The sequence below is a fragment of the Barbatula barbatula genome (assembly GCF_947034865.1).
Source record: "Barbatula barbatula genome assembly, chromosome: 12".
Taxonomy (NCBI): domain Eukaryota; kingdom Metazoa; phylum Chordata; class Actinopteri; order Cypriniformes; family Nemacheilidae; genus Barbatula; species Barbatula barbatula.
Window position 1 is genome coordinate 13,262,345 of NC_136775.1, and position 26,239 is coordinate 13,288,583.

Genomic DNA, 26,239 nt, shown 5'->3' on the forward strand with positions numbered 1-26,239 from the left:
GAAGCATGTCCAAGAATACCAAAAAGGTGGGACAACATTAACATCTTAACTTTCCAGTTGAGGTCCTTTCTCTCCCAGCATTCTTTTTTATATTCCTGAATGGTGTGAAAAGCTCATGATGCAGAGCAATGGGATTTATGGTGACGGTGAAGGGTTGAGTCACTGCCTGAAATCATGCAGGTTACAATCTCTTCCCTAAGCTCTTTTTCCAAAAAACACAAGTCTGCGCATGCAAATATACTGTATATGCATGTGCACATTTGCATCTGATTTTCTGATAATATTTCCAGTCTGTGGTGTTGCAATGAGTTTTGCTGCCTGGTGGAAAGTGACCCTGCACGTTTGTTGGTCTGTGGAGAGTGCGGAAAGAACATTGATGAAGCTGTTTAGCAGCGAGCATGCTGCAGCCCTGGTCCTGCTGCAGGCCAGCACAGCGCACAGGGGAAATGTGGACCTGTCATACAGAAGATCAAAGCTGCTCTCACACACACGCTCGCAGCCTGAAAAAATAACCCTTAGCACTGCGCCCTACAGGAGCTGACAGCTGATTGGCTGAGCATCAGAACATGCAGTGAAGAGACCAAAAGCAAACGAGGGACGATTTTGAAGAAGGAAATGTAGAGAGAGAGAGAGAGAGAGAGAGAGAGAGAGAGAGAGAGAGAGAGAGAGAGAGAGAGAGAGAGAGAGAGAGAGAGAGAGAGAGAGAGAGAGAGAGAGAGGAGAGAGAGAGAGAGAGGAGAGAGAGAGAGAGAGAGAGAGAGAGAGAGAAAGAGAGAGAGAGAGTGGATGACAAAGGCCATTGGTGTCCTAAGACCCCTAATTTTGCCCAAAATAAAAGTCAGTACTGCATGTAGCCTTTTGGTTGGAGCCAACCCAGATGCATTGCAACAAACTCAACTTCCTTGTTCTCAATAAAATGGGAGAGGAAATGGAATTTATTAAATACTGAAGTAGGGTTGCTAAATCATGACAATCACAACTACTGAACTTTTACAGTACATTACAATCACGGTTATTTACTGTAACATGAATACTCACTGACTTAAAACAACATAAAGAAAAATACATTTGTCTTCTTGACTTGCATACAACTTGAAAACAATTAAAAATATATGTGAAGAAATGCGTCACTGTAGATCCATGCAAAATGGAATGCTGGATAATAATATTAAATATAATATATCTACTATGTTAGTCAATGGTGGCCAAGAACCAATTGGTTACATTCTTCCTGACTCTGCTAGACCCATCTGCAGCGTTTTACACGGTCAATCGCCAGATTCTGCTAGCAACCCTGTCGTCCTTAGGAATCTCAGGCTCCCCTCTCCGCTGGTTCCAATCCTAGCTCTCCAGTAGATCATTCAAGGTGTCATGGAGGGGCTCGCTGTCCACTGCTCACAACATGATCACTGGGGTCCCTCAGGGATCGATGCTTGGACCGCTGATTTTTTTCTATTTACATGACATCATTAGGACCAATCATATGGGCACATGGCTTCTCGTATCACGGTTATGCTGACGACACCCAGATCTACATCTCGTTTCACCCAGACGATACCACTGTAGCAGCTCGCATAACAGCCTGCCTAGATGACATCTCAGCTTGGATGAAAGAGCATCACCTCCAGCTGAACCTGGCCAAGCAGAACTACTCGTGTTTCCGGCACACCCCACGGTGCAACACGATCTCAACTTGGCAATTCCACTATCACTCCCTCTAAATCAGTCAGGAACCTCGGAGTCATATTTGATGAACAGCTGTCCTTCGATGATCACATTGCAAAGACAACGCGATCCTGTCGATATGCCTTATTCAACATTCGAAAGGTTAGACCCTACCTCACTGAGCATGCGGCACAACTCCTTGTCCAGCCCTGGTAATCTCAAGGTTGGACTACTGCAATGCTCTCCTTGCTGGTCTTTCTGCAAAGGCTATCAAACCACTTCAGCTGGTCCAAAACGCAGCAGCATACCTCATCTTCCAACAGCCCAAGAGGGCTCATGTGACACCCCTTTTCATCTCTCGCCACTGGCTACCGGTTGAAGCCTGTATCAGATTCAAGTCACTGATGTTTGCCTATAGGACCATCATTGGATCTGCACCGGCATAAGTTCACACCCTCCTACACCCCATTAAGAACCCTGTGTTCAGCAAATGAGCTGCGCCTTGTAATGCCTTCACATAAGGGCATTAAATCACTTTCCCGCTCCTTCACTACTCCTTCCTGGTGGAACATTCTTCTTAACAGGGTCCGGTCAACCACATCTCTCACAGCCTTCAAAAAACTACTTTAAACACACCTCTTCTGTGAATACTTGCCAGACAAATTAAAATAAAAGTACACTAACCCTCTTCTCTCAACATGTAGTGGTCTAGCTTTTGTTGAAACTAGTAACTTTGTATTAGCACATACTGTACTATTGCTCTTTTATGACATACCGCTTATTGCTCCCCGAACATGTGCAAAGGTATTATCTTTACGTGAGTTGTGATTCGGCATTGCTCAACTGCGCGGACGAGTCTGATGTTTTGAGTCGTATTTCATGTGTGGTGAGAATCTTAACTGTACATCAGTAGCGCATAATAAACATAACAGATAACATGGCAGCTAATATAACACGAAACAAATAACAACATAAACAGACCCAAAAAGCACAAATGGAGGCTGTGTTGAAGTGTTTTGATATATAAACTGAGTGTTGGCCAGGAGTCTCCCGTTCTGTTATTTAGAAAATGCATAAAATGTATATATGTATACACTCACTGGCCACTTTATTAGGCACACCTGTCCAACTGGTCGTAAACGCATCTCAGACTGGTTTCTTGAACATGACAATGAGTTCACTGTACTCAAATGGTCTCCACAGTCACCAGATCTCAATCCAATAGAGCAGATTTGGGATGTGGTGGAACGGGAGATTCGCATCATGGATGTGCAGCCGATAAGTCTGCAGCTACTGCGTGATGCAATCATGTCAATATAGACCAAAATCTCTGAGGAATGTTTCCAGTACCTGGTTGAATCTATGCCACGAAGGATTAAGGCAGTTCTGAAGGCAAAAGGGGGTCCAACCCGGTACTAGTAAGGTGTACCTAATAAAGTGGCCAGTGAGTGTATATATATATATATATATATATATATATATATATTGTTATGAACTGTGTGAGAACCCAAGTGCAGGCAGCAAAACGGGGATGAAGGGGTAACAAATAGACTTTAATAAATAATAAAACAGGAACAAAACATAAACTCCCTCGATGGGGAAAACACTACTAACAAAATACCACAACTGAAAACTAAACACTCAACAGGACTCGCAAATACAAAACGACTTGACTTGACTTGACTTGACTTGACTTGACTTGACTTGACTTGACTTGACTTGACTTGACTTGACTTGACTTGACTTGACTTGACTTGACTTGACTTGACTTGACTTGACTTGACTTGACTTGACTTGACTTGACTTGACTTGACTTGACTTGACTTGACTTGACTTGACTTGACTTGACTTGACTTGACTTGACTTGACTTGACTTGACTTGACTTGACTTGACTTGACTTGACTTGACTTGACTTGACTTGACTTGACTTGACTTGACTTGACTTGACTTGACTTGACTTGACTTGACTTGACTTGACTTGACTTGACTTGACTTGACTTGACTTGACTTGACTTGACTTGACTTGACTTGACTTGACTTGACTTGACTTGACTTGACTTGACTTGACTTGACTTGACTTGACTTGACTTGACTTGACTTGACTTGACTTGACTTGACTTGACTTGACTTGACTTGACTTGACTTGACTTGACTTGACTTGACTTGACTTGACTTGACTTGACTTGACTTGACTTGACTTGACTTGACTTGACTTTTTGAAGGCTTCAGGAACACGGTAACAAGAACGGCATACAAGTACATCCAGAGGTAACACGTACAACGAACGAGCACAAGACAATAGACAAGAGGGCATTAAATAGGGAGACTAACCAAGGAAATAACAATGGGCAGGTGTGGGTAATGAGACACAGGAGGAAAGCAATACTAGGAACGAGAGGGGCGGGGCCAATGACGAGACTGGAGAGAACACATATCATGTCCTGATTGACAATAATATGTTTCTCTCCACATAAAACACGTAGGTCTGTCATGATTCTGCCCCTAGACCAGAAAACCAAGACAAGATTAGGCAGAATCATGACATATATATATATCAACTTTACGCAAAGCCTTGCCATCATATTCAGGTAATCACAGTAAAATCACAGGCTTCACTTATCCCATGCGAATGTGCCACATGACATACAGATGTGGGTAGGTAAAATTCTAAATTACATGAGGTCCCCAGATAATAAATCAAGTGCATAAGTTACATTTATCATAATGAACATAACAAAGAGAGAAAGAACAACCGATGAAACGGTACCCATGTGTATTACCACAAAAACTGCACTACGGTGTTATCTATTGAAATATTGAAATGAACGGAGTTTACGCTACCTTTGAAACGCCTTGCAAATATTCATTCTTGTATTCGCACGAGTCCTATCACATTCCCTTTTTCTTAGTAATCTCTCATCAATTCATACTTTCTTGGTTTTCATAACTGATGAATCCCCAGATGTCAGCCCTGCTTGGCGTTTAAAAGTAAAATTACTAAACAGGGCCATGAATTTAAAAAACAATTCTGAATACAATCCTACCCAGCAGTTGTGAGGGCATGCTACAAACCACATGTCACTCGCGGCAAGCAGCCGGACCCTCTTTATTCTGTTTAGGAATGTGATGAAATTACACATCAAGAAGCCACCACCAAAAACACAAAGAAGGATTTCCAGAGAAACACGAAAATTACAAACTATTATTACAAGCTTTCCGTGGTGAATCCAGCAAGGGTAATGACACAGTTTTAAACACCGTTCTTTAGTGTACTTGCTCAATAATTGGATTATTTAATTTTTGATAAAAAACGTACGGATTGCCACTTTAAATGAACTTTTTTGGTGAACTGTTCCTTTAAATCCATGGTTAAGAAAAACACACCACGGATGGATATATAGGGAGAAAGATATGAGAAGGTCACACTTCGACAATAACTACAGTATAACTATATTAATGATAAAGATCACGTTATGTTAATTCTAAGCCTGCGTGTTTCAGTGTTACAGTCACAAAATGGATGAAGATGACCTGCTGCTGTTGCTGTACTTACTGTATAAACTTGAACTTGCTGTTGCTTTACGTTTTTGTAACATCTTCATACAAAATATGACGGCAAAGGCTGGATGCCCTCTCTGAAAGCTAAAGGTGTGCTTGTGGCCGGGATGTAAAGCAAATACTGTATCTTGCCAGCTTGCTCTCATAATTGTAATATATTAGTCTTATTGCAATAATTATAGATGCTGTGAATTGACATCACCTTTCCATGTGAACGGCTGCTTTCAATAGGAGAAAGAAAAGAAACCGGGACTAAAACACGCAATTATTTGCTGAAATTAAAAGCAGTTGGATTTGACGGTGATCGGAACCAGGTGTCCTTGGACACTGATATGTTGCACAGAATTGCATTTCCTGATATTGTAAGCAGCCATTTTGCTGTGTGTTTTGCCACTCAAGTGAGAGTGGTTGTGAGTGTTCACGTGTTATAGTGACGTCACGTGCATACCCTCTATTTTATCCCATGGTAAAGACACCACTTCCCGAACGCTCTTTAATTCGAACATTAAACCCACTCTGCAATCAGCAATGGCCAAACAACTTTGAGAAATCCACCAGAGACTATTCAGCAGTACGTTTCGACCAGTAAGACAAGTGATCCCAACTATGTGGGTCCTCTGTATCTTTATCATTATAGTTGTAATGTAAACTCTGCTATCTTATATTATGATTTATTTAGTTATCACATTATTTATAAAGCTAAAGAGAGAAAAATACACATTCTGTAAGAACATAAGATAAAAAAGACCAAAAAAAGAGAAGAGGCAATGAGACTGAAAAGAGGCGTTTCCATTTCCTAGCAACTGTCTCGAACAGTTTGAGCACAACAGCAGGGTCTCATTCTCAAAACAACAACCTCCTGTCTGTCATACATACACACGCATTCACAGCTTGCTGTTGACTGGTTTCAGGGCTCTGTCTTGGATAAGTGTATATGTGTGTGAACCATTAGCCGAATCCCTTGACTCTGTGTTAAAAGGGTTCTGAGTGTTTCAGTAGTCCTGGAAGCAGGCAGATACAGGTGGGAATTCAGTCATCAAACACGGCAACAAGTGACCTCTGTGTTACATCACACAGCATGCTAGAATTACAGGTTCAAACGCTTTCTACGAAGAAAGACCACAAACTCACTCTAGCGCACATTATCTAAACCGCACACAACAGCCCAGTTCCAATATCTGGTGAGCTGGCTTAAGAAGTAAAGGCATCTTAGACCGAATTTTAATGCAGAATCACATGTAGGCCTTGAGGAGATAGCAATCCCATGATGCACTACAACAAACTCATAAAATAAATCCAAAATAGCAGATAAGCTAAAAGACATGTACATTACATACCAACTGGAACTCATGGGTCTCATGCTTACATTGTTTTCAACACTGCAAATTCTCCTATCACAGGATGCACCAATATCTCATCTATCTCATCTATCCCATAATCCTAGTATTTGATCATCATGAGTACTATACTAAAGGGGATAGCAGTCTTGCCTTTAATCTGTAGTCTGCTCCCAACCTAACGCCTGTATTTACATAAGCAAGTGCAGTCTTAGGGATAATGCTGACAGTGCTCATCAGTGCTGTGAATAAAGAGAGGCCCTGAAGGGAATTCAACAAACAGGGCAGCGAAAGACAAAAAGCCTCACTCACCTCTCCCACCATCCCATTCCAAATTCCGTCAATCTTTTTCCCGTGCTTCCCATTTGTCACCAAGTAGAGATCATAGGTGAAGCCCACAATTCTGGCTAGTCGCTTAAGGATGTCAATGCAAAATCCTTTGCAGCACTGCTTCATGGGTGCCACCCCTTCCTGAAGTGCACTGTAATGAGAATTATGATAAATAAAATAAATTAGCTTTAAAACGCTTGATGAGTTTTCTGTCCTGTGTTGACATATTTCTTGTTGAATTCAGATGTTTAGGTAGAGCATATTAAAAGGTTTGCCTCTTTAAAATAGGCAATAAGATGCCGCCTAGTTGGCTGCAGGTGGTATATGGGAAGAGATAATCTTATCAAACATAGCAATACACTGAAAATAACCTATAATTTCATCGCCATGTACATTTTAACAGAATAGAATAGCAATAAATTGAAATGCATGTATTTGCTAAATGCATATGTCTGTTAAAAGCGTAATTGCATGAATATTGCTTTAAAGCTGATAAACATGCACTAAAATCTTATTTTAATGTGCTAGGGTTATTAATGTCAACAAACTCCTTATTGTTAGCAGAGAAGATACAAGAGAAACAGACCAGTATGACAAATAGTCACACAGGGTAAAAAGAAAGTGAAAATACAGGAGAATATGAGAGTGATATGTTGTTTGAGTAATATAGCTAAGAAATATATCATGAGAAAAGACAAAAACAGGCATCCACATGAGCAGTGCGAAGATGAGCGAAGCAGCATCCACAGAGGAATGTGAACACGGCAAGAATTTGTGCAGATTGAGACGCAACTTGATGGCTAACCATGAAGAGAGACCGAGAAGTTTTTATAAAAAATGTAAAAATGACAAACAATTGTAATAATAATTTAATAATTTGCATTAGGAGCCACAATGGTTACAAACTCTTCCTCTAATCCTTACACTTAATATTTAAGTGATAGTTCCCTCAAAATGAAAATTCTGTCATAATTTACTCACCCTCTTGTCATTTCAAACCTGTATGTCTTTCTTTCTTCAGCAGAACACAAAATAAGATATTTTGAAGAAAATTATTAACCAAACAGCGCCAGCACCCACCTACTGTATGGACACAAAAATTCAAGTGAATGGGGTCCAGTATCAAAATATATTTTGTGTTCTGCAGAAGAAAGATTTGGAAGGTTTGAAATCACAAGCGGGTGAGTAAATAATGACAGAATTTAAATTTTTGGTTGAAGTTTAAGTGTAATTTGTCCGCCAAAAATTAGAAAACACTAAATAAAGATTGATTTGATTGATAACATTATTTATTAATAAAAACCTATATAAATATATTGTTTGTCTAATTGTCATTTCATTAAACATTCACTAACCTTGACATGGTTGACAGCCCTAATTTAAAATGTCAACCTGAATTGTATTTATTTATTTTCAATTGTTTTATTTTAACTTTTGCTTCGGTACTAGAACAGCATATTAATTTTTCTCCATACGACAAAGCATGACAAATGGCAGTGACATTGTGATCAGTACTAACCTGGCATTGAGAGGCCGCCGGCATGGCACCGAGTCCCTAATGCAGGTTCCAGAAGCAGGGTCTGCCAGTTCCACGATAACAAAGGGGCGCTCCTCCAGGGTTACAACCCTCAGGTGCTGGGCATCGTCGGGTGGCTGCAGAAAAGGGCCGTAGCGAGACCAAGCCGGGTATCTCAGACGTAACACCCCGTTCTCCCACCATCCTACCTAATACCACAAATATAAGTTTCGGGGTTGAGTTGCCGACACATGTACAATAAATAGAGACAAGAGCATTGCGTTAACAACGCAAGGTTGTGGGTTCGATCTCAGGGGATTGCAGATACCTATGTATAAATGTATAGGATAATGCAATGAAAGTCGCTTTGGATAAAAGCGTCTGCCAAATTCCTAAATGTAAATTTAAAAAAAACACGAAACTCTGAGGTCAAATCCTTTTCAGTCACATTACACTTAAAATGGTCTGTTCTGAAATAGTCATTGAGGCAGGATTACGGAAAAAACTTATTTTTCTCACTCAGAATAAGCTTACAAAGTGGGAAAAGGATAGTGAAAATGAGAAGACTATCTCTTCTACGTTCCTCTGTGAGCTTATAGCTGAGGGCTCTCTTAAAACAGGGATTTCTTGTGCCCTTTTTACTCACTAGGGAATGGATAGATTTGTATTCTCAGCCCAAAAAAAGAAAGGGATTTTTGTCTAAGTGACGGGCCACTGAAGAAAAGGTTACGAGGCTGAAAAATACAGAGATGGGGTAAAACGTGTCAAGCTGGGCTACAGCAGTACAACTGAGCTCATAATCCACACACAGAAGTCGCGCTGTATGTACTGTATCATGAAAAATGTGCATCACACGAAATGCTTAGCAATAAACAAATCAAGACAAAGTTGTCAGGTTATTCCATCCATTAGTAAATTAATAATGTGTATTATATAAGTAGTACAATTTTAATTTGCATATATTTATTTTACAAGAGTCTTAAAAAGAGACAAATTGTGGCAAACAACTCATAAGGATTATCAAGCACTAGACTGTTCAATTCAAAGGGATAATTCACACAATTTATCACTAGATGAAGACACATGCTAATTAGCATCTCAGTGACGTCATCTCGTTGTTGCTGACAGGCTTAAGCACCTCGGGTCTTTTTTACTTCTCTTCTGTATATATATATTATAAATCGTAATACAGCCAAATCCACAATAAATATATTCTATTTTCCTCTTGGCAGACAAGAAAACGTATGTAATAGTGAGTGAACTGGACCACTTGAACTACACACCACAAGTCACTTCCACTAAACTACTGTGTTAATTTTTATATAGTCCAGAAGAGCAGCTAATGCCGCCAGCTGCTTTCTAGCTCAGAGCTGCTGAGGAAATCTTTCCTGCTCCCATTACCCTCAACCGCCAGGACAACACGAGCCGGCCTCCACTGGCGGTTCAAGACTACATTAACCCCTTCACAACGCCAAGCTTCTGGCCGGCGCCTCCGCCAAAATCAACTAATGTGAAAAAATCTCCAAGCCAGTTCAATTAAAGGATAACTGAGTGGCATACAATTTTTTCACAAATCTTCAACGCACTCTCTTTTTATCAAGCGAAGCAAGCCTGATCAGGCCAGTAAAGGCCATTTCATCTATCCCCAACCCAGCCTTATCAAACCATTTTAGTCTACCTCCCCTATAGACGATCACAAGTTAAATCTCCATCTGAACCCCCCTTCGCAGATGACCTTAAATCACCCCACTACACAGTTCTGGTTCCAAAAACATCTAAAGTCTGTTTTGCTCCATACCGGCTTCACAGCAAATCACGTCTCCAGCTATTCTTTCCGCATAGGCACAGCAACCACGGCTGCCCAAAAGGGCCTCTCACAGCCCCAGATTCAGCTCGGCAGATGGTCATCTAACGCTTTCAAAAGCACACATTAGAGAAGCAAACCAGACCGTCATTAATCGTATCGTTTAGCATCAACCATCTTCCAAGCTTCTCCATCAAACCACCAGCAGTAGTGCTGCAACGTTCAACCCACAGGAGCCCTGCTCTCATCTCGTACTCAGCTAACCATACCCCACCTCTCCAAAAGCCAGTATCGCCGCAGCAACTGCCCCCACAAGGTCCCATGCTTCCAACCTTTGCGCTGCCGCAGCAGACACCATTTCTACAGTAGCCATTATCGCTGCAGCGACCGCCCCAGCAGGGGCCCGTGCTTCCAACAGCAGACACAACTTCTACAGAGCCACTACCTGATAGGAGCCCACTCCCTGGACTGCACGCCAAATACGCATATCTTCCCTGCCCCTGCCATCATTATTATCTGCATGGGCGAAATTGTGAAATGATGTTTTATTAACAAAGTTCGGAAGAAGCTGGCGCATATAATCAAACTCGGTTGGTTCGGGTTGGCTCCCCGGCTCCTCTCCCCGAACTTGCTTTCTATAGCAGGACCCCGGGGGGTGAGCTCTGGGTTCGGGCCATTTCCGAGTTTGGTGCACTCGCCCCTATCAGGGGGAGAGTGTTCCAGGTTCAGAAGGAACCGGTGAGCTAGGAGCCTGCTCCCTGGACAGCACGCCAAATATGCATACCTTACCTACCCCGCTCTCATTATTATCTGCATAGGCGAACTCGTGAACTGAACAGAGTAGACACAACGCCAAACCTCGCTCTTGCAGAGCAGTCCAGGTGTTAGAAATGTATACAGATGAAGCAAAGGTTTATACAAGTCGCTAGATTAATCGCTAGGCACTTTTTGGAAAATTATTTTAAAAGGGGTATGAAAAGTTGCTAAATCTAGCGACAAAGTAACTAAAGCCCCACTAAGACATGCAGAAACTAGCAGCAGAGCAACGCGATCTCATTCATTACCTCCAATAGGAGTAAAGGAGTGGAGCTCAGGCCATCCCTCTCTCGTCTCTTACTGGTTGGGTTTGTTCAAACTGTTACTAGGACAACCAAATCTAGGAATGCCTTCAAAACGATCTCATAGCAAGAGACAAGCGACACACAGCGACAAAGTCTCTGGCTGTCTGACCGAAACTTAAGTTGGCAACACTGCTCACAAGCTACTGTGTGGAGCCATAAAATCGTCACTACTGGAAGACTTAATATCTATTGTCTTTGGTGAAGCCCAGAGCCATTGAGAGAGAGAGTCGCGTCAACTCCATAGATGCCACTGGAAGTTTTCAAAGCAAAGGTGGTTCATGGAGCCTCTTAAAAGTTTCCGGAAGTTACTAGCAACGCATGGAGCTGCAGCAAAACTGACAGATTGATGTAATTCGTTGAGAAAGAAGAAAATCGTTTGATTACTAAAAAAATCTAAGAAATAAAGAATTAAAAGAAAAAACTTAACTTCCTGGAACTATCTGAAGGCTCCACGAATCACGTGACACAGGAAAATGTTTTACTTCCGTTATCTCAACTCTCTCTATCAATGGTTCTGGTGTAGCGGAAGTGAAGATTAAACTGCACACCAGTCCCATGAACTATTTCTATTGTTCTTTTATACTGTCACAGTTAAACCGTCACCTAAACAATTTCACACAAATTGTTTCCATACAAAGATTTGTTATTTTGTTGTGCATTTCAACAGCAGACAGACTTAAGATGACAGAATTGTCATTCTTGTGCAAACTATTTCTTGAAGAAACAACAATCTCTCTGCGGTTCGTAAGCAGCACACACTTCACATATTACTGTCTTTCCCCAATCCCTACACTAAGACTTTTTTCTAGCAGCACTGAGCTGTAGGACTCTCACTGACACACCAGCAGTGGCAGCTATCAGCACCAAAGCAGCCCTCGAGAGCCATCCACAAACCACAAACACAGCAAAAGATGCTCAGCTCTTGTAAAACTGTTACAAAGTCTCTGTGGCAAGGCAGCGAATAAATATACTTCACCTACACTGCGTGCATATGTATGTGTGTGCAGGACTCTAATACATCAGCCAGCGGCTGGCTGCTAGAAGAGTTTGCATATTAGCACAGGATCAGGGCAGAGGCGTCTAATTGAAAGGAATAGTGCAGGAAACGGCAGCAGTCAGAATGTGAATTCCTCCAAGCCCTGGTCTCATCAGGCTAGTTATCCCACTTCTACTCGTTCTGCTACAAAGGTGCTGAAATCAAACGCATCCGGGCCGGATCACTGGAAATTACAAAAAAGCCATTCAGAGACATCGCCTCACCTGGTCCCCGTCTCATTCTCTCTTCATCAATCTGTCTGCTTAGGTCACTTTGACTGTCCATTTGTCTGCCTGCTCATCCGCCTACCCTGCTTCTCAAACATCCACCTTTACAGTCTGTTAACCCAAAATCCATTTTCGGCGAGCAGGCTGCCAGTGCACACAGAGCGGCAGTGGAAGGGAACAGGAAGGGAATGTTGAATTTGCTGGCTTGTGTGAACATCTGACAGACAGCATTGGCCCGGAATCTGCAGCGGAAAGACATCCAGCCACATGTCTCAACAGGTGACACTGTCTTGTATTAAGGATGTCGGAACAGCTTTATAAAATATGCATGCCTTGTCAGAAAGTAGCACTGGCGCGGTAGGTGTGAGTGTGTATATTAGTGGGTTTTTGATATCGCTTGAGGGATATAAATGCTAATGATGTACAGTCTTCAGTGTCATGGCCTTATAATACTCTTTAGTATGTGGAAACGTGCCTTCTATTCTCCTTTCTATCTCTCTGACTGCCCTCTCTTTCTTTTCCTTTTTTCTTTTCTTGCTATCACCCACACTTCCACACCTCCAGCTCTCATAGCCGATCTGTGTCAGCGGCAGCCAGACGTCTCAATTCTTTTCAGAATGTGGGCCTACAAAACGACCGAAATAGGAATGTCGGAGCATGTGTGGAGAACCAAAGATCCTGCGGTGCATAACAAAGAGTCGGAGTAGCAGAGATCTGGGCGCAAGCTGAGGGGGCAGAGCCTCATGCAGGCAGAGGTAGTGCAGGCCCCTGATCAAACACCCTCTCCCCCGGGAACGGATAATACTTTCACAGGGTGAAATACAAACACGCTTCCGTGGCACCCCCGTCCTTGAGAGTCAGCTCAAGAGAGGATGAAACCAGGTGCTTTTACCCCTGCACGATCCTTGCAGATCCACTGGCAGGATTCCACAGCATAAACACACATGGACATTCTGACAGGAACAAAAGAGCTTTGGCATTTCAGGGCTTTTTTAATAAATGTCTCCCCATTGAGACATATTGATTCATAAGAACTGTGTGGACTAACAATGTCAAAAGTAACAGAACTTTACACAAAGTCTACACAGAAAAAGAATACAGACTGCATTTGTTACTGCTGTCGGACTAACAAGCGGCTGTTGTCAAATGCGAGCATACGCTTGTGCTTTGCTGTAATGCGACTGAACACCTGAACGAACAAATGCATTTGTTGGTGAAAATGTCTGCCTAGCATAAAAACATGAACATAGACAAAGTGATTCTAAACAGAAACAACAAATACATTACCGGTCAAAAGTTGAAAACCTTTCACTGAAATGGTTCTAATGATCATAGGTGTATGCTTAGGTGTATGTTTGAAGTTACTTTTGAACACGAAAATATAATTGTGCCAATATGTATTTTAACAGAAACAAATATTTTATTAAAACATATTTTTTTAATGGATAGCTTTGACCAAATATTGACAAGAAGCAGTCAACAAGAGCCCAGAATAGATCACAAACTCATGAAGCTGGCTTATATAATGTCAAGAGAAGGAATTTGAAAATTCTAGTCTAAGGGTGGCCACTTAGAGGATGCTAAAGCACAACATTGTTTTTTAATGCTTTTTGTCACAAAAATTCCCATAGTTACAGTTGTCCTAGTCCATATTTTTGATGAGTAATTACATTTTTATTGTAAAATTATATTCTTAAATTAATAATGATTTGTTCTTTATTATTGTCTATTTAAAAAGCAAGCAATGCCAAGGTCAGGGATTGTACATACTCAAAGCAATGTAAGTCGCTTTGGGCAAAAGCATCTGCCAAATGAGTAAAAATAAATGTACTTTCAAAACTTTCTAGGCATTTCACAGAATTCTTTTGGGCAAAAAAAGGTAACTACAGCCTATCAGGTAATATGGCTTTTAAATATACAAAAAAATGAATAGAAATATAAACCCTGTAGGAAATAAAGCAAACATTACCTAACATTTTTGCTGTTATCATTTTTTTGTCAAGCCTCTTTACAATGCTTCTTAAAGCTGAGTTTCAGTTTATACCCCAAGTACAATATGCAACATGAATAGAAACTTTAAATACATAATACAGTATATTTAAAAACTGAAGATGTCAATTGACCATAACTGGAAACCACTTTTGATCAGGACTGCATAGTCACTGAATGCTGCTATGTATTAACTAAAGAACCTTATTGTGTGAGGAACTTCTTCTTAATGGCATGGATTCACGATCCTACTTATCTAAAATATGCATCCAAGCCTCTACTTCTAACATGCCACTTTTGAATTAGTAACAAGAGACTTTGCATTGTCAACACAATGCTATACCAGTTGAACTAAGCTTGAAATTTCACTGGTCTGCTGAAATGCTGGTATTGTGACAGAAAAATGGGCAAACGTACTGTACCAGCTAGTTTGATCTTTATTTGTTAAACAGTTATAAATGCTTCATGTCAAGCCATCACATAAAGTGCTTTGTGCACAACAGGCTTCTAAAAAAATGAGTCATCCTCATCCATTGTCTACTCTGTGTTAGACAGAACGCATTTAAGAGACCCAGACACGAAAACACAGCGAAGACAAAGTCAGTGAGCATCAAGTTTTAATAGAGCATCCTTCTTCAACAAATGGAAATTGAAAACCTCCTATAGTCAGCGTGAAACCCTTTTAAATGTACATTATGGCGCTCCATTAAATATTTTATGTGAATTACAAAGACTCTGTGACTCTATGAAGCACCAAAGCTCTAACAGCACGTCTCTCCAGAATGCATCTGCAAATGAAACGGAAAAAGCACAGGCATCCTGCAACACTCAACGTGCCGTTGCGTCATCATAAGTTCAGTTTGTGGGGATTTTGAGGTATTCAGGGGGGAATTAGCCATGAACGACTTGCATCGTTCGATGTTGCAGTTATTTTAGAACCTGGTTCACTAAAACAATTTTCCAAATCAGGTATCGGCACAAACATGCCCAAAAACTAGAGCTGATTGTAACTCGCAAAACATAATTCCACATCTTGCAGGCCCGTTCTGAGTGCTAGATGGTGAAGAATAGAGTAAGGGGTTGACCACCACACTAGGACTGTAAACAGCAGTTCAGTCGAACACTGCAGTCTGGCTACCTGAATCGGCTTTTTAAAATGCTGAAAGTGCATGTCTACACGACACGTCTGGATAAATGCCTGGTTGTTACGCTCTCCTCCACCATTTGATGAATTACTGCTGCCATAATCGCAAAATGTATACAGACGTCTCTTTTAACTAAAATTCTGCTTTGTGTGCGTGGTAATACTGCAGCAATTATTGCAGCAGGCAACCAGTGCTTGGTTTTGTGAATAAGGGGAAATCTCAAATGAACCGGATTTGCATACAGGAGGCGTGTTTGTGCTGAAAATAAGGATAATGACTAAATTAATTAAGCACTTATGGCGCAATGATATTTCAGCAAGTTTAGCGTATGGCTGAACCGGTAAAAGATGCAGCATTATCCACTAAAACACCATGCTCAAGCGGCACAACCCTCGGTTCTCCCTTCAACATACAGACTTCCAACTTGACCAAACAAGTTCTGATAAGAACAAAAGCTAGACGATGGAAGATTTAAAGCAAATGAATGACATTTGGTCAGATTCATAACAATCTAAAAGCAGAGCAGTGGCAGCTGGGCGCAGCTCAGAAGTTGGCAGCTAAATAAAGCCTACAGATGAACGTCGGCGAAACCCACGATCAACATTAGACCTTTCAAGACGCCCTGGGCAACACAATCCCTACGCAGCCTCTTACTTCCCCCGCCGTGGGCCGCTGTTAACATGAACCTGTCTGCAGACCGAACCCACTGCTGTTATGACTGCGTTCGCTAATAAGCATTGATCTAAAGCCGTGTTGTGCTAATGAGCACAAGGAGAATAATGCATGCCTGTAAATACAGTCGGCCATAACCTATGGAGTCCAGCATAAAACTAACCCTCAGTACATTTAAACTTTCTGCAGTTATGGCTCAGTGAATAGCGCCCAGAGGAATCAAAATTCCTCCCAAGTACATAAACCACTGTAATTTTCTCTGTTAACTGATTGTTGAGGTGGAGAACGTGAACGCTGGCAGGGATTACAATTTTCAGTCTCGACGCTTGTTTAAGTGGCATCTAAATATTAAAATTCTGTTTTATGCATAAGGATGAGTGGCACCTTCTTGCATATGCCATTCTCTATTTACTCAGGTGGATTTGGCATCAGTCATTTTGTCTCATGACAGCAGCGCTCTGCAAGTTAAATGTATATTCACAATGTCCCATGTGGCACCTACTATACGCTGATATACAAGATGCTGATAAATAAAAGGTTTTTGTTATTTTTCTAATTTATTCCTTTTCTGCTCAGGCATACACAGGCACGGCTGAAAGAAAGAACGTGTTCGGGTTAGATTTTAAAATATGCCAGAATTAATTGTTTCCTTATTATTGTTTTATAATACAGATAATAATGCCTAGAGAAGCATTGCCAATCCCACTGTTTTATTTTACATTTACATTTATGCATTTGGCAGACGCTTATATCCAAAGTGACTTACATTGCATTGTATTAAACATTTGTTTCGGACTATGTGCAATCCCCTGGGCTCAAACCCATGAGCGAACGCCATGCATGAGCGCCATGCTCTACCCACTGTGCCACAGGAAAGCTTTTAATAATTTACTGTGGCTAGGTATAGTATGTATAGATAATAGGGCCAAATAGAAACATATGCCAACTGTATATTACATCCCATTGAAACTCTAATTATATGTTTATATCATCAACGCTGCAGCTATTCTGTGCAGCCGAAGTGCACAGTCAACACCACACCACTTGCTCTCCTTCACAATGTGATGCATTGTTCCGAGTTAATTGTAATAGGGTTTTTCTTCTGTGAACTGTCATGGGAAATGGTTTTTGAAATGAGCATAGTGTCAAGTTGTATATCATCTTAAAATTGCTTTTAATCTATACGTCTCACTGCTGCAAACAGGAACATTATAGTTTTTCGCCTCAAGAAAATCACACATTTTCCTAAAATCACTATCAAACTAATGCGCTGTCATTATTTTTAAATACATACGCCACAGTCCTTAATATCGTTTCGGAGATGAAGAAGCCACGTGCATAATTGATAGCATACAATAAAGAGAACCACTTCAGACAGCTCGTATGACACACGGTCAAATAGGTTCTTCTAAAACTATTTTAAATGCTAAAAGCCATTTCATCCATTGCGGTGCATTAGCACTGCAGTGCACAGCATGGCTACTGCAATGCTGCTTTTCATCCTGGACATTACCAATCCATCACAGCGGTTACACAAGAACGAACAGAAATAGAATTCTGATTAGTTCTTACGTCTTCCCAGCCACTCCCGGGCGTGTAGGAGATGACATCCAGAAAGGGATTGGCCAGGTAGCCCTCATTGTTAAAAGAATAGTCCCGCCCACCGAGAGTGATGTTACTGAAATACCTGCAAGGCAGAAAGAGCAAAACAGAGAGAGCGTGTTGAGATAGAAGAGACTCCAAAAGAATTAGTACAAAAGACACTGAGGACACGTCAAAGTGGAAATCTACACAGAACACTTCACAAACACTAATTAGGTCAGATTGGGAGAGTGTGGAGAAGGTAACCGTTTTATTTCCCTCAGCAATGAAATCAAAGCAGACAGTCGTGCACTTAATCTAAACCAGTAAAATACCCAGAACAGCACCTAAATCGAAAACATGACGCACTTTCTGACTGCTTCAAATTAATCTTTTTATCTTAAATCCAATATGCTTTTGGCACAATGAAAAGACTGCACACTTAAGAATTTCACTGGGTGAGCAAGTTTCAGCGAGAAAGCACTGTTCTTATAAGCACTGTTTCTACTGAGTAATAAAACATGCAGTTTTTAAGTGATGATTGATGACTTATACCATTGGTTTGAGCGGGGTTAGGAAGAGATCAGGTTTTGGTTAGGGTGGTATATGAAATTAAAAATGCGTCTACACAGTAGTGTTACCATAGTGGACAAATGAAAGCTGCAATCTTTAAGCTGCAAATAGATTTGGGATAAGTACATAAAAAATTCCTTAACCATGATTTGCAACATTATAAGCTGAGGAGCGGTTCTACGGTTACTGGAGATCCAGGGTTTAGCACATAGACATCCATAAATGTGTCGGAATACACATTTCGCATCTAAAAACACGTGGAAAACATGAGCCTGCCGCATTCCATTTTTCTTTAAACGCTCGGAAGCTTGTGCTGTTGTGGCGTCTGCCGTTTCTAAGCAACGCTCGTTGTTCTGGCAAAGGATAGATCGATTTTCAGCATTGACACACTAGGAATAAAGAGCGTGCCGCACCACACGAACAACCGTGTCTACGTTTCAAATAAACAAACTTCCACATGCAAGGCACGCAAAATGTAAACAGCCCCTAAGTTATTCATACTGTGCATGGTAATAAAAATATTTGGAGCTTTACCGAAAATTTTCGGGGCTTAGCCCACCCCTAGCGCCGCCCCTGCTTACAATAATGATTTAGTACTTGGATTTCACAGGAAATTTTCGAAGGAAATGCCTGGTTAAATCCCGCCCGGCAACCGGCTCAAAACCAAGAAAAGGCAGAGAACCTGCAGTCAAAAAGGCAAAGCAACCGAACCCTGTGCTAAAACAATATCAGCGAGGCTTGGCGATAACTCTGATAACTGTAGGGATTTAGGACTGACGCAGAGGCTGCACAGGTAAGACGTCAGGAACAACATTTATTTGTAAACATTTACACTTTAATTTGGTCAAGATACATATTTTAGATATATGCCTTGTAGGACATATGTCTTGCTGTCATATCAAGGTACAATGACCGATTCGCACAACCCATGTAAAGAACAGGCAAAAGTAATAGATTGCATCTATAATGTGTGTGAGACGGCACAAGCTGTTTGTTATGGATGTGAGGTCTAGTTACTATTTTTGAGGAGATTGTTTTTTATTATTGCACCGAATAGTTTTCCTGGAATTTCAGGCATGGGGAAATTCTAAAGCTTTTTCTTGAATTTAATTCTGCTTTTTAAATGAAAAACTGACAACAGACATTTTGGTCACCTAAATTAACACACATTTTCTATTTAGAGAGATACTCCCTTCCACAAAAATATTCCTCCACATTTGGAATCCATCGCAAAATTTTTACTCATATACCCCTCTTAGTCATATTTTGCTATATTACGTATAGCAACTGTTACTGCGGGACTCAAATTATGTGAAAAGTTGAGTTAAGAGAACATGTGGTTTCAGCCTGAGGAATGAGACTTTCCTGCTGAGTCTTGATTCCTCTCAAGGTTTTTGCTTTATCTACTTAATAATTGTAGGGAGTTTATCTTCGCCTCTGTTGCTTTTGCTCACTGGCAATACTTTCTTTAAATTTTATTTCGGCATTATAGTTTGGAACAATGTGTTACGCAAATAGCGGAATATTTATACATTGAATGAAATTGAACTGTAAAGATAGTTGCAAAATCCACGTAAAATGAATATGTATAACTGTTTTGTCTGTATAAATGTAAATTAAATATAACAAGACAAAACATTTTTCTTTGGTAACAGAAATATGCCTTCAACCTCTCTGCAAATAAAACAGAATAGTACCAAATAAATCAAAGGATCTGAAGTTGAAATTTATTGAAATAATGATCGGAGCGATCTGAGTCAGATTAAACACAAAGATTAAAGCTGCACCTTTGTGCCAGCAACCTTCATAACACTTGATGTTTGATGTCTGCTTTATGAAACTGTGTGAACATCAAATAAAAAGGGAACATTGAAATAAAAAACGAGATGCAGAAAAAGCAGATTTGTGTACTTATTTCAAAAGTTAAAAGATAACACCTACGACACTAAACAGCTCCTCATCATAACTCTTCAAACAGCTGATTGTGCTCGGTCACAGGGAGGATGCGGTGACGTAGATTTAAGAAATTGACCAGATCATCTTTTGTCCTTTTCCCTGATGTGACAAAACTATGCTGTGTATTGTAACCAATAAAGCTGCCACATGCTTGCACTGCAGACACATACATGGATTATAATGGGAGCTTGCTGGTTTTGTCATCTGTTGCAGTGTAAGTACGGCGTCAAACATACTGTTACTGTTTCATCAAACCCTCCCTCCCACGTACACGGCGCATGTTGAACGCCCCCCACGGTCCCTGTGGCGGAAAAATAAAGGACATCTGTGCCCCAAAGGTGCAGCACTTTCACTCTCATTAGTGTGTGTGTCATTAAGGAAACACTGACTTGCTATAAATGCACCAAAGCAGAAAAGTTGAAGGTTAATGCTAAATGAGATGAGCTTTAAACACAGTTCTCAGGGTGAACATAAACAAAGAAATGTTCCTATTTGTAGAGATCAAGATCTAGCAGTCTAATTTACCACCATTAAAGCATCCACATCCATCATTTATATGGCACAGCTAGATATGGCTATTTTTCGCTTTATTTTCTTACTTATTGCCTACAATTTTATTGCAAGAACATTTTTTAGGTTGCAAAAATATTTGTATAAAAAAAGTATCTTTGTATAAAAAAGTTTGTTTTCATAAATTTGTTTTGTTATAATGTTCAGCCAAGGAGTTTTTTCCTTTAAAGCCTTTTTAAAATGCCACACAACAAGTGAAAACAATATTGCCAACAATATCATAGTCCAGTGTTTCATGGACTATGATATTAACCAATTCAGCAAAGTATCTATCCCTTTTAAGAATAAAAGTCAAGGTACATCCTTGGGGTGACCCCAAATAGTCGAAGATTCAAAGCTTCGATAGGAGGAGTCTGATTCGACTAACAATCTCAAAGTTGAATCTTCGCTGAGGTGTTATGACATGTGGATCATGCTATTTTGGTTATATAGGCAGTGGCGTAGCAGACGGGCATCCACTGCGCCGCCAAAAGTATTATTTATAATGTAAATAAATGGGAATTTTTTAGGGTTGGGTATTTGAGCGTGAGGTCTGGCCAACTGCAGGATCGCTGTCTCGGCGTCTTCTGTGCTGCGAGACTGGTAAAGAAAAAAAAGGTATGTACAGTCCATACCAGTCACGCCATATGTTTGCTCTTAATGTTATCTTAGGTGGTGTTCCATACAGTCCAGCTGAAAGTTTTGTGCTGCTCGGTGTGAGACGTACAATTTTGTATGTTTCTGTGCTATTGGCAAACAAGTCTCATCCTGTATCGACAGATAGAACTGTTTCTTACTTCATTCTACCACGAATCCTCTGCGTCCTGTTCCCATCCGTCTGGCAGTTGGTAACAAAGTGTGGCCCTCCAGTTGCACCGTAGTCCTTGCGCAGAGCAACAGCTCCATGGGTAAGGATGGACACGCCACGGGCGATACGTCTGCGGGACTCGTCCCTCCAGCCCTGCGGCCTGATCGCAAATAGGCGATTGGGTAGTCCGGTGAGGCCCAGTTCGGATAGAGCTGGACCCACAGCGAACCATATGTGGGAGGCACTGGCCTGACCAGCTGCCCAAGCGGCTTGGAACACCTGTTCTGCTTCCTCCTGAGAGCAGTACAACAACCGCACCTGGAGCAGATGCAGGGGCAATGAAGACAGAGAGGACAGGGATGAAAACCAGAGAACAAGAGCAGCATTAAAAAACATAGTGCAAACAAGAGAATAGAGGTCAAAAGAGAGAAAGAGACCATGAGGAGGAAGCAGAAGTGGAAAGGAGAAACTATTTGGATTAGACAGAGATGCTAGGCTTTCGAGAATACTTTTCCCAAACATTTTGCACATTTAAGTTAAGCACCTCTATTGCGTCCAAGTAAAGTAAATGAAAATATGAATTATTGTGGCAGTATATTAAAAAAGGAAAAACAAGCATTGACAGGTATAATTTACTGTTAATCCTTTTCACTTTTTTTACTGTATATTAAATACAGTTATATTATAGTGATAGTTCACCCAAATTCTGTCGTCATGTACTCACACTCTTTTCATTTCAAACCTGTAAAACTTTCTTTCTTCTGCAGAACACAAAAGAAGATATTTTGTAGAAGGTTGGTATCCAAACAGCACTGTTCCCCATTCACGTATATTGTAGGGGCACAAAACAATGCAAGTGAATGGGTGAAAGATAACAACATTCTTTCAAATATTGTCTTTTGTGTTCTGCAGAAGAAAGTCATACAGGTTAACAAGAGGATGAGTAAAAGATGAAAGGATTTTCTTTTTTGGGTGAAACAAAACACTTTAAAGTGTCCCACGGAAAGGTACTGTACATTGGTAGCTATTCCTTAAACTAAAACAATAGATTTCTTGTGTGTATATGGCATATATATTCCGCTTGTTAAGTTGTGCATGTAAACATGTGTATTTATGTATCTAAATGTGCGTCTGTGGAATATTTATTCCAGTTTGTATATTTCTGTGTGTGTGTAATTGAGCAGAAGCATTGCAGACTGAATCTAATGCATACGGCACTGGGCTGCACCGCCACAGGCTCTGTGTTATATTAACACTGACATCAATGTACTGGGACCCACAAGGCACAATAACACCCCTAACACACACACACCAAACAATAACAGCCTGGAGCCAGGGGGAGACAGAGGACAACCTGCAACACACACACACATTACACAAATATAGGTGGAGACGGGAAAGGGAATGAGAGGGGAACAGAGAAAGGACGGCGAGAGGTCAGAGAGAAAAGGTGCACGAGCCACTGTAGAGCAAAATACCAAGCAAAAGGGGGGGGGATGCTTAAGGACAGGAAATGATGTCAAGTGAGGAGAGGAAGAGTAAGTGAATGATTAAATGAATGAGTAAGTAAATAAGTGAGGCAGAACACATTGACCTTCTCTCTCTCTCTCTCTCTCTCTCTCTTTCTCTATACCTGTGCTTCATTCTCTTTCAACAGTCGCCGTGTGCGCGCTCCTCCTGGGTCATCGGTTAAGTTTAACATCACTACGCTCTTCTTCTCCCAACCGATGAATGACCCGTCGGTCAAACCTTCTACCACTGACAGGAAGTCCTGGTAGCCATGGTGACGTGTGGACACCACCGAGAAGGCCGTCCAATCGTACTCCTCCAGCACCTCAAAGATCACCTCCAACTGGAGCACTGTGGAGGAGCTGAACTGTAGGAAGATTGAGCCGGTCTCCTGTAGAGTAATTAAGAAGGTATACGGAGTATTTATCCCAAAATTGAACAATGCGCTCATTTGGTTCCCTGCATATGGTATCCCGGGAACTAAATTTCGGTGTGTATCTTACACAACATCCTCTCTAATGGTTACAGCAGACAGACAGAGCTTGTCTTCTGCAGTGCAATTAAGGAGAGAAAAATTAATCATTTCCCACTATTGAAGACTATTTATTGCCATTGTAAAGCATTGTAGGGATTCAATTTCTTAAGAGTTAAGAGACATGCAGACAGTGTAGGAACTGGAGTCTCTAATCGTCACCAGAGTATGTCGCGCAGATTTAATTTCAATTCGCCGCAGAGCGGAGTGCATGCATGTTTACGGGAGTGTATTCAACGCAACATCATCAGAAGGATTGAATGTAATATCTTCAGACTAATCACTTAAAGAACAAACATGAATTTTTCATTTGCATCGTTTTGCTTTTGTTTCATTTCCACCTTGCTAAAGAGGACGTGTTATAAAAGTGCTCAGACGTGCAACTGAAATTGCATGAAAAAAAAAACACAGGACCATATGGCCTGCAGCGGTAATGCCTGACCTCTGGCCTTGCTGTTTATCCAAATGGATATGTTAGCAATAGCCTCTCTACCTCCAGTTATCGGTGTGCCCTGATCAACCTCCAACAGAGCCAACAGCAGCCCCATCTCTGTCCATTTAACGTTCCTCCTCTGGCAGTGCCATTGACAAACAATGCTCTTATAGCGCCGCGGCAACCCAAACACTATCTTGCAAGTGTTGGAGCTCATTAACACCAAGAGCTTGCAGAGAAAAATGTTTGTGAAAAAAATTCCACAGTTCAACGAAACTCCAATATTTGTTTTTTCAGCTGCTAAGAAGAAAAAAACACTGGCAAATGATTCAGCACAGCTAACGTGCGAGAAATGCTACGCATCTGAAAGTGTTCCGGCTGGTCTTTGAAAGAAATCCTCGATTTTTTAATGCCCTTGTTTTGTTGGGTTATTAAATATCATAGACAGTATTTATTTTAGGAATAAGCAGCTACAGTCTACTTCAGAATCAATTCGTCTGGGTAAGATTGCTCTTAAGAGGAATTGTACTTGGCACTTTGCTGACACTAGTCTTAATCTCAAGGGTTACAGTATATACTTTAAATAGAAGAAGTTTTGATCTGCACTGCATCTGTATTTAAAATCATTCGCTAGGTTTACAACCGTCTACATTAGAAGATTTTGCATTGACATCTTACAGTAAGATGGTTACGGAGGCCAAATTCCTTTAACTTTGAAACATGGAAAATAATCACCCACTAATCACTTCAGTAGAAGTGCACTTCAGTAGAAAACAATTCAAATTCAGAAATAAAAGTTTTCACTGTATAATATTTGATATTTGCCGTACCTGTGGTACCCTGCCCAGACCTGCTCCCCCTCCCACAGCAACGATGGGGAGGCCGGTCTGGGCCGAGACAAACTCCAGCATGGGGGCCAGGGGGCCGGAGGCCAGTGGGAGGGGTCTCTCATCTTCATACACAAGTCCCTGAAGGGGTCTGGATGCCAGTAGGTCACATAGCTGAGACAGCAACGTCCTTGGGCTGCTGTCATTTACCTGGGGGCAATTCACATTCACTTTACACTTGTGTTTACAATCACACCACATTGACATTTGTGACTAAACATTGAACAAACACCATACTATGTAAAAAACACACTCTGTTATAGGATTAAAACTTTCCAATATTGTTATTTAAGCCCCCGTTTAAACTGACCTGAAGCCAGATTACGTTTGCGGATCCCCACTGGGTGACGACGCTCTCACCGAAGCTGCTGTGCACACGTCCGAAGCCCGCATAAGGCACCCTGCCCGAAGCCGCCGCAGCCCCTGCTTCCCCTTGTTGAATCGTTGAGCCCGCATGGATCACTGCAATGTTGAAGTGCATTGATGCCACCGGGTCCCGTTCACGCTCTCGAGGGCGGAGCAAGAGATGAGGGGAGGAGCTGGTCTGACCCACCCATTCTACCAGGGCCAATAGCAGAGACAGCGTGGGTACTGTGACCATGGCAACAAACAAGGAGGCCAAACGAGAGGGCACAAATAGAGAAAGCCTAAGGGCATAGAGAAAAGAAACTGATTAAAATAAAAAAGTTACATACCGCATACATCAAACAAAACTTGACTGAAATACAGCAAGTGGGAAATTACAACGAGAGCAATTAGGAAGAAAAGTGAGAGAAAGAGAAAGAAGTAGAACAAGAGAGTTAGAAAAGAAAGGAACAGCCCTGACAAAAGAAAAGAGAAAATGAAATGCTTTATTCAGGCCACAGGCTAAAATGGAGCAGCACAGAAACAGAAACAGAAACACACAGAGATGGTAACTGATAGAGAGAAACTCTTATGTTTGTGTTCTTAAATCACTCGGCAGCATGCGTGGGTGGATGTTATTACTGTTAGCTGAATGATAAAAACAT

At 41.1% G+C, this 26,239-nt stretch overlaps 1 protein-coding gene across 1 annotated transcript in view; it reads right to left on the minus strand.

The window, feature by feature from the left end:
• Positions 1 to 25,830, minus strand: part of grin2db (glutamate receptor, ionotropic, N-methyl D-aspartate 2D, b) — a gene marked incomplete at both ends in the record, with an annotated part of 39,845 nt that extends 14,015 nt beyond the window's left edge. Inside the window, 7 exons of the mRNA XM_079470534.1 lie at positions 6,874 to 7,042; positions 8,411 to 8,616; positions 17,974 to 18,088; positions 21,858 to 22,186; positions 23,502 to 23,768; positions 25,173 to 25,379; positions 25,540 to 25,830. Coding sequence (XP_079326660.1) covers positions 6,874 to 7,042; positions 8,411 to 8,616; positions 17,974 to 18,088; positions 21,858 to 22,186; positions 23,502 to 23,768; positions 25,173 to 25,379; positions 25,540 to 25,830 — 1,584 coding nt within the window. The remainder of the gene's footprint in view (positions 1 to 6,873; positions 7,043 to 8,410; positions 8,617 to 17,973; positions 18,089 to 21,857; positions 22,187 to 23,501; positions 23,769 to 25,172; positions 25,380 to 25,539) is intronic.
• Between the last annotated feature and the right edge of the window lie 409 nt (positions 25,831 to 26,239).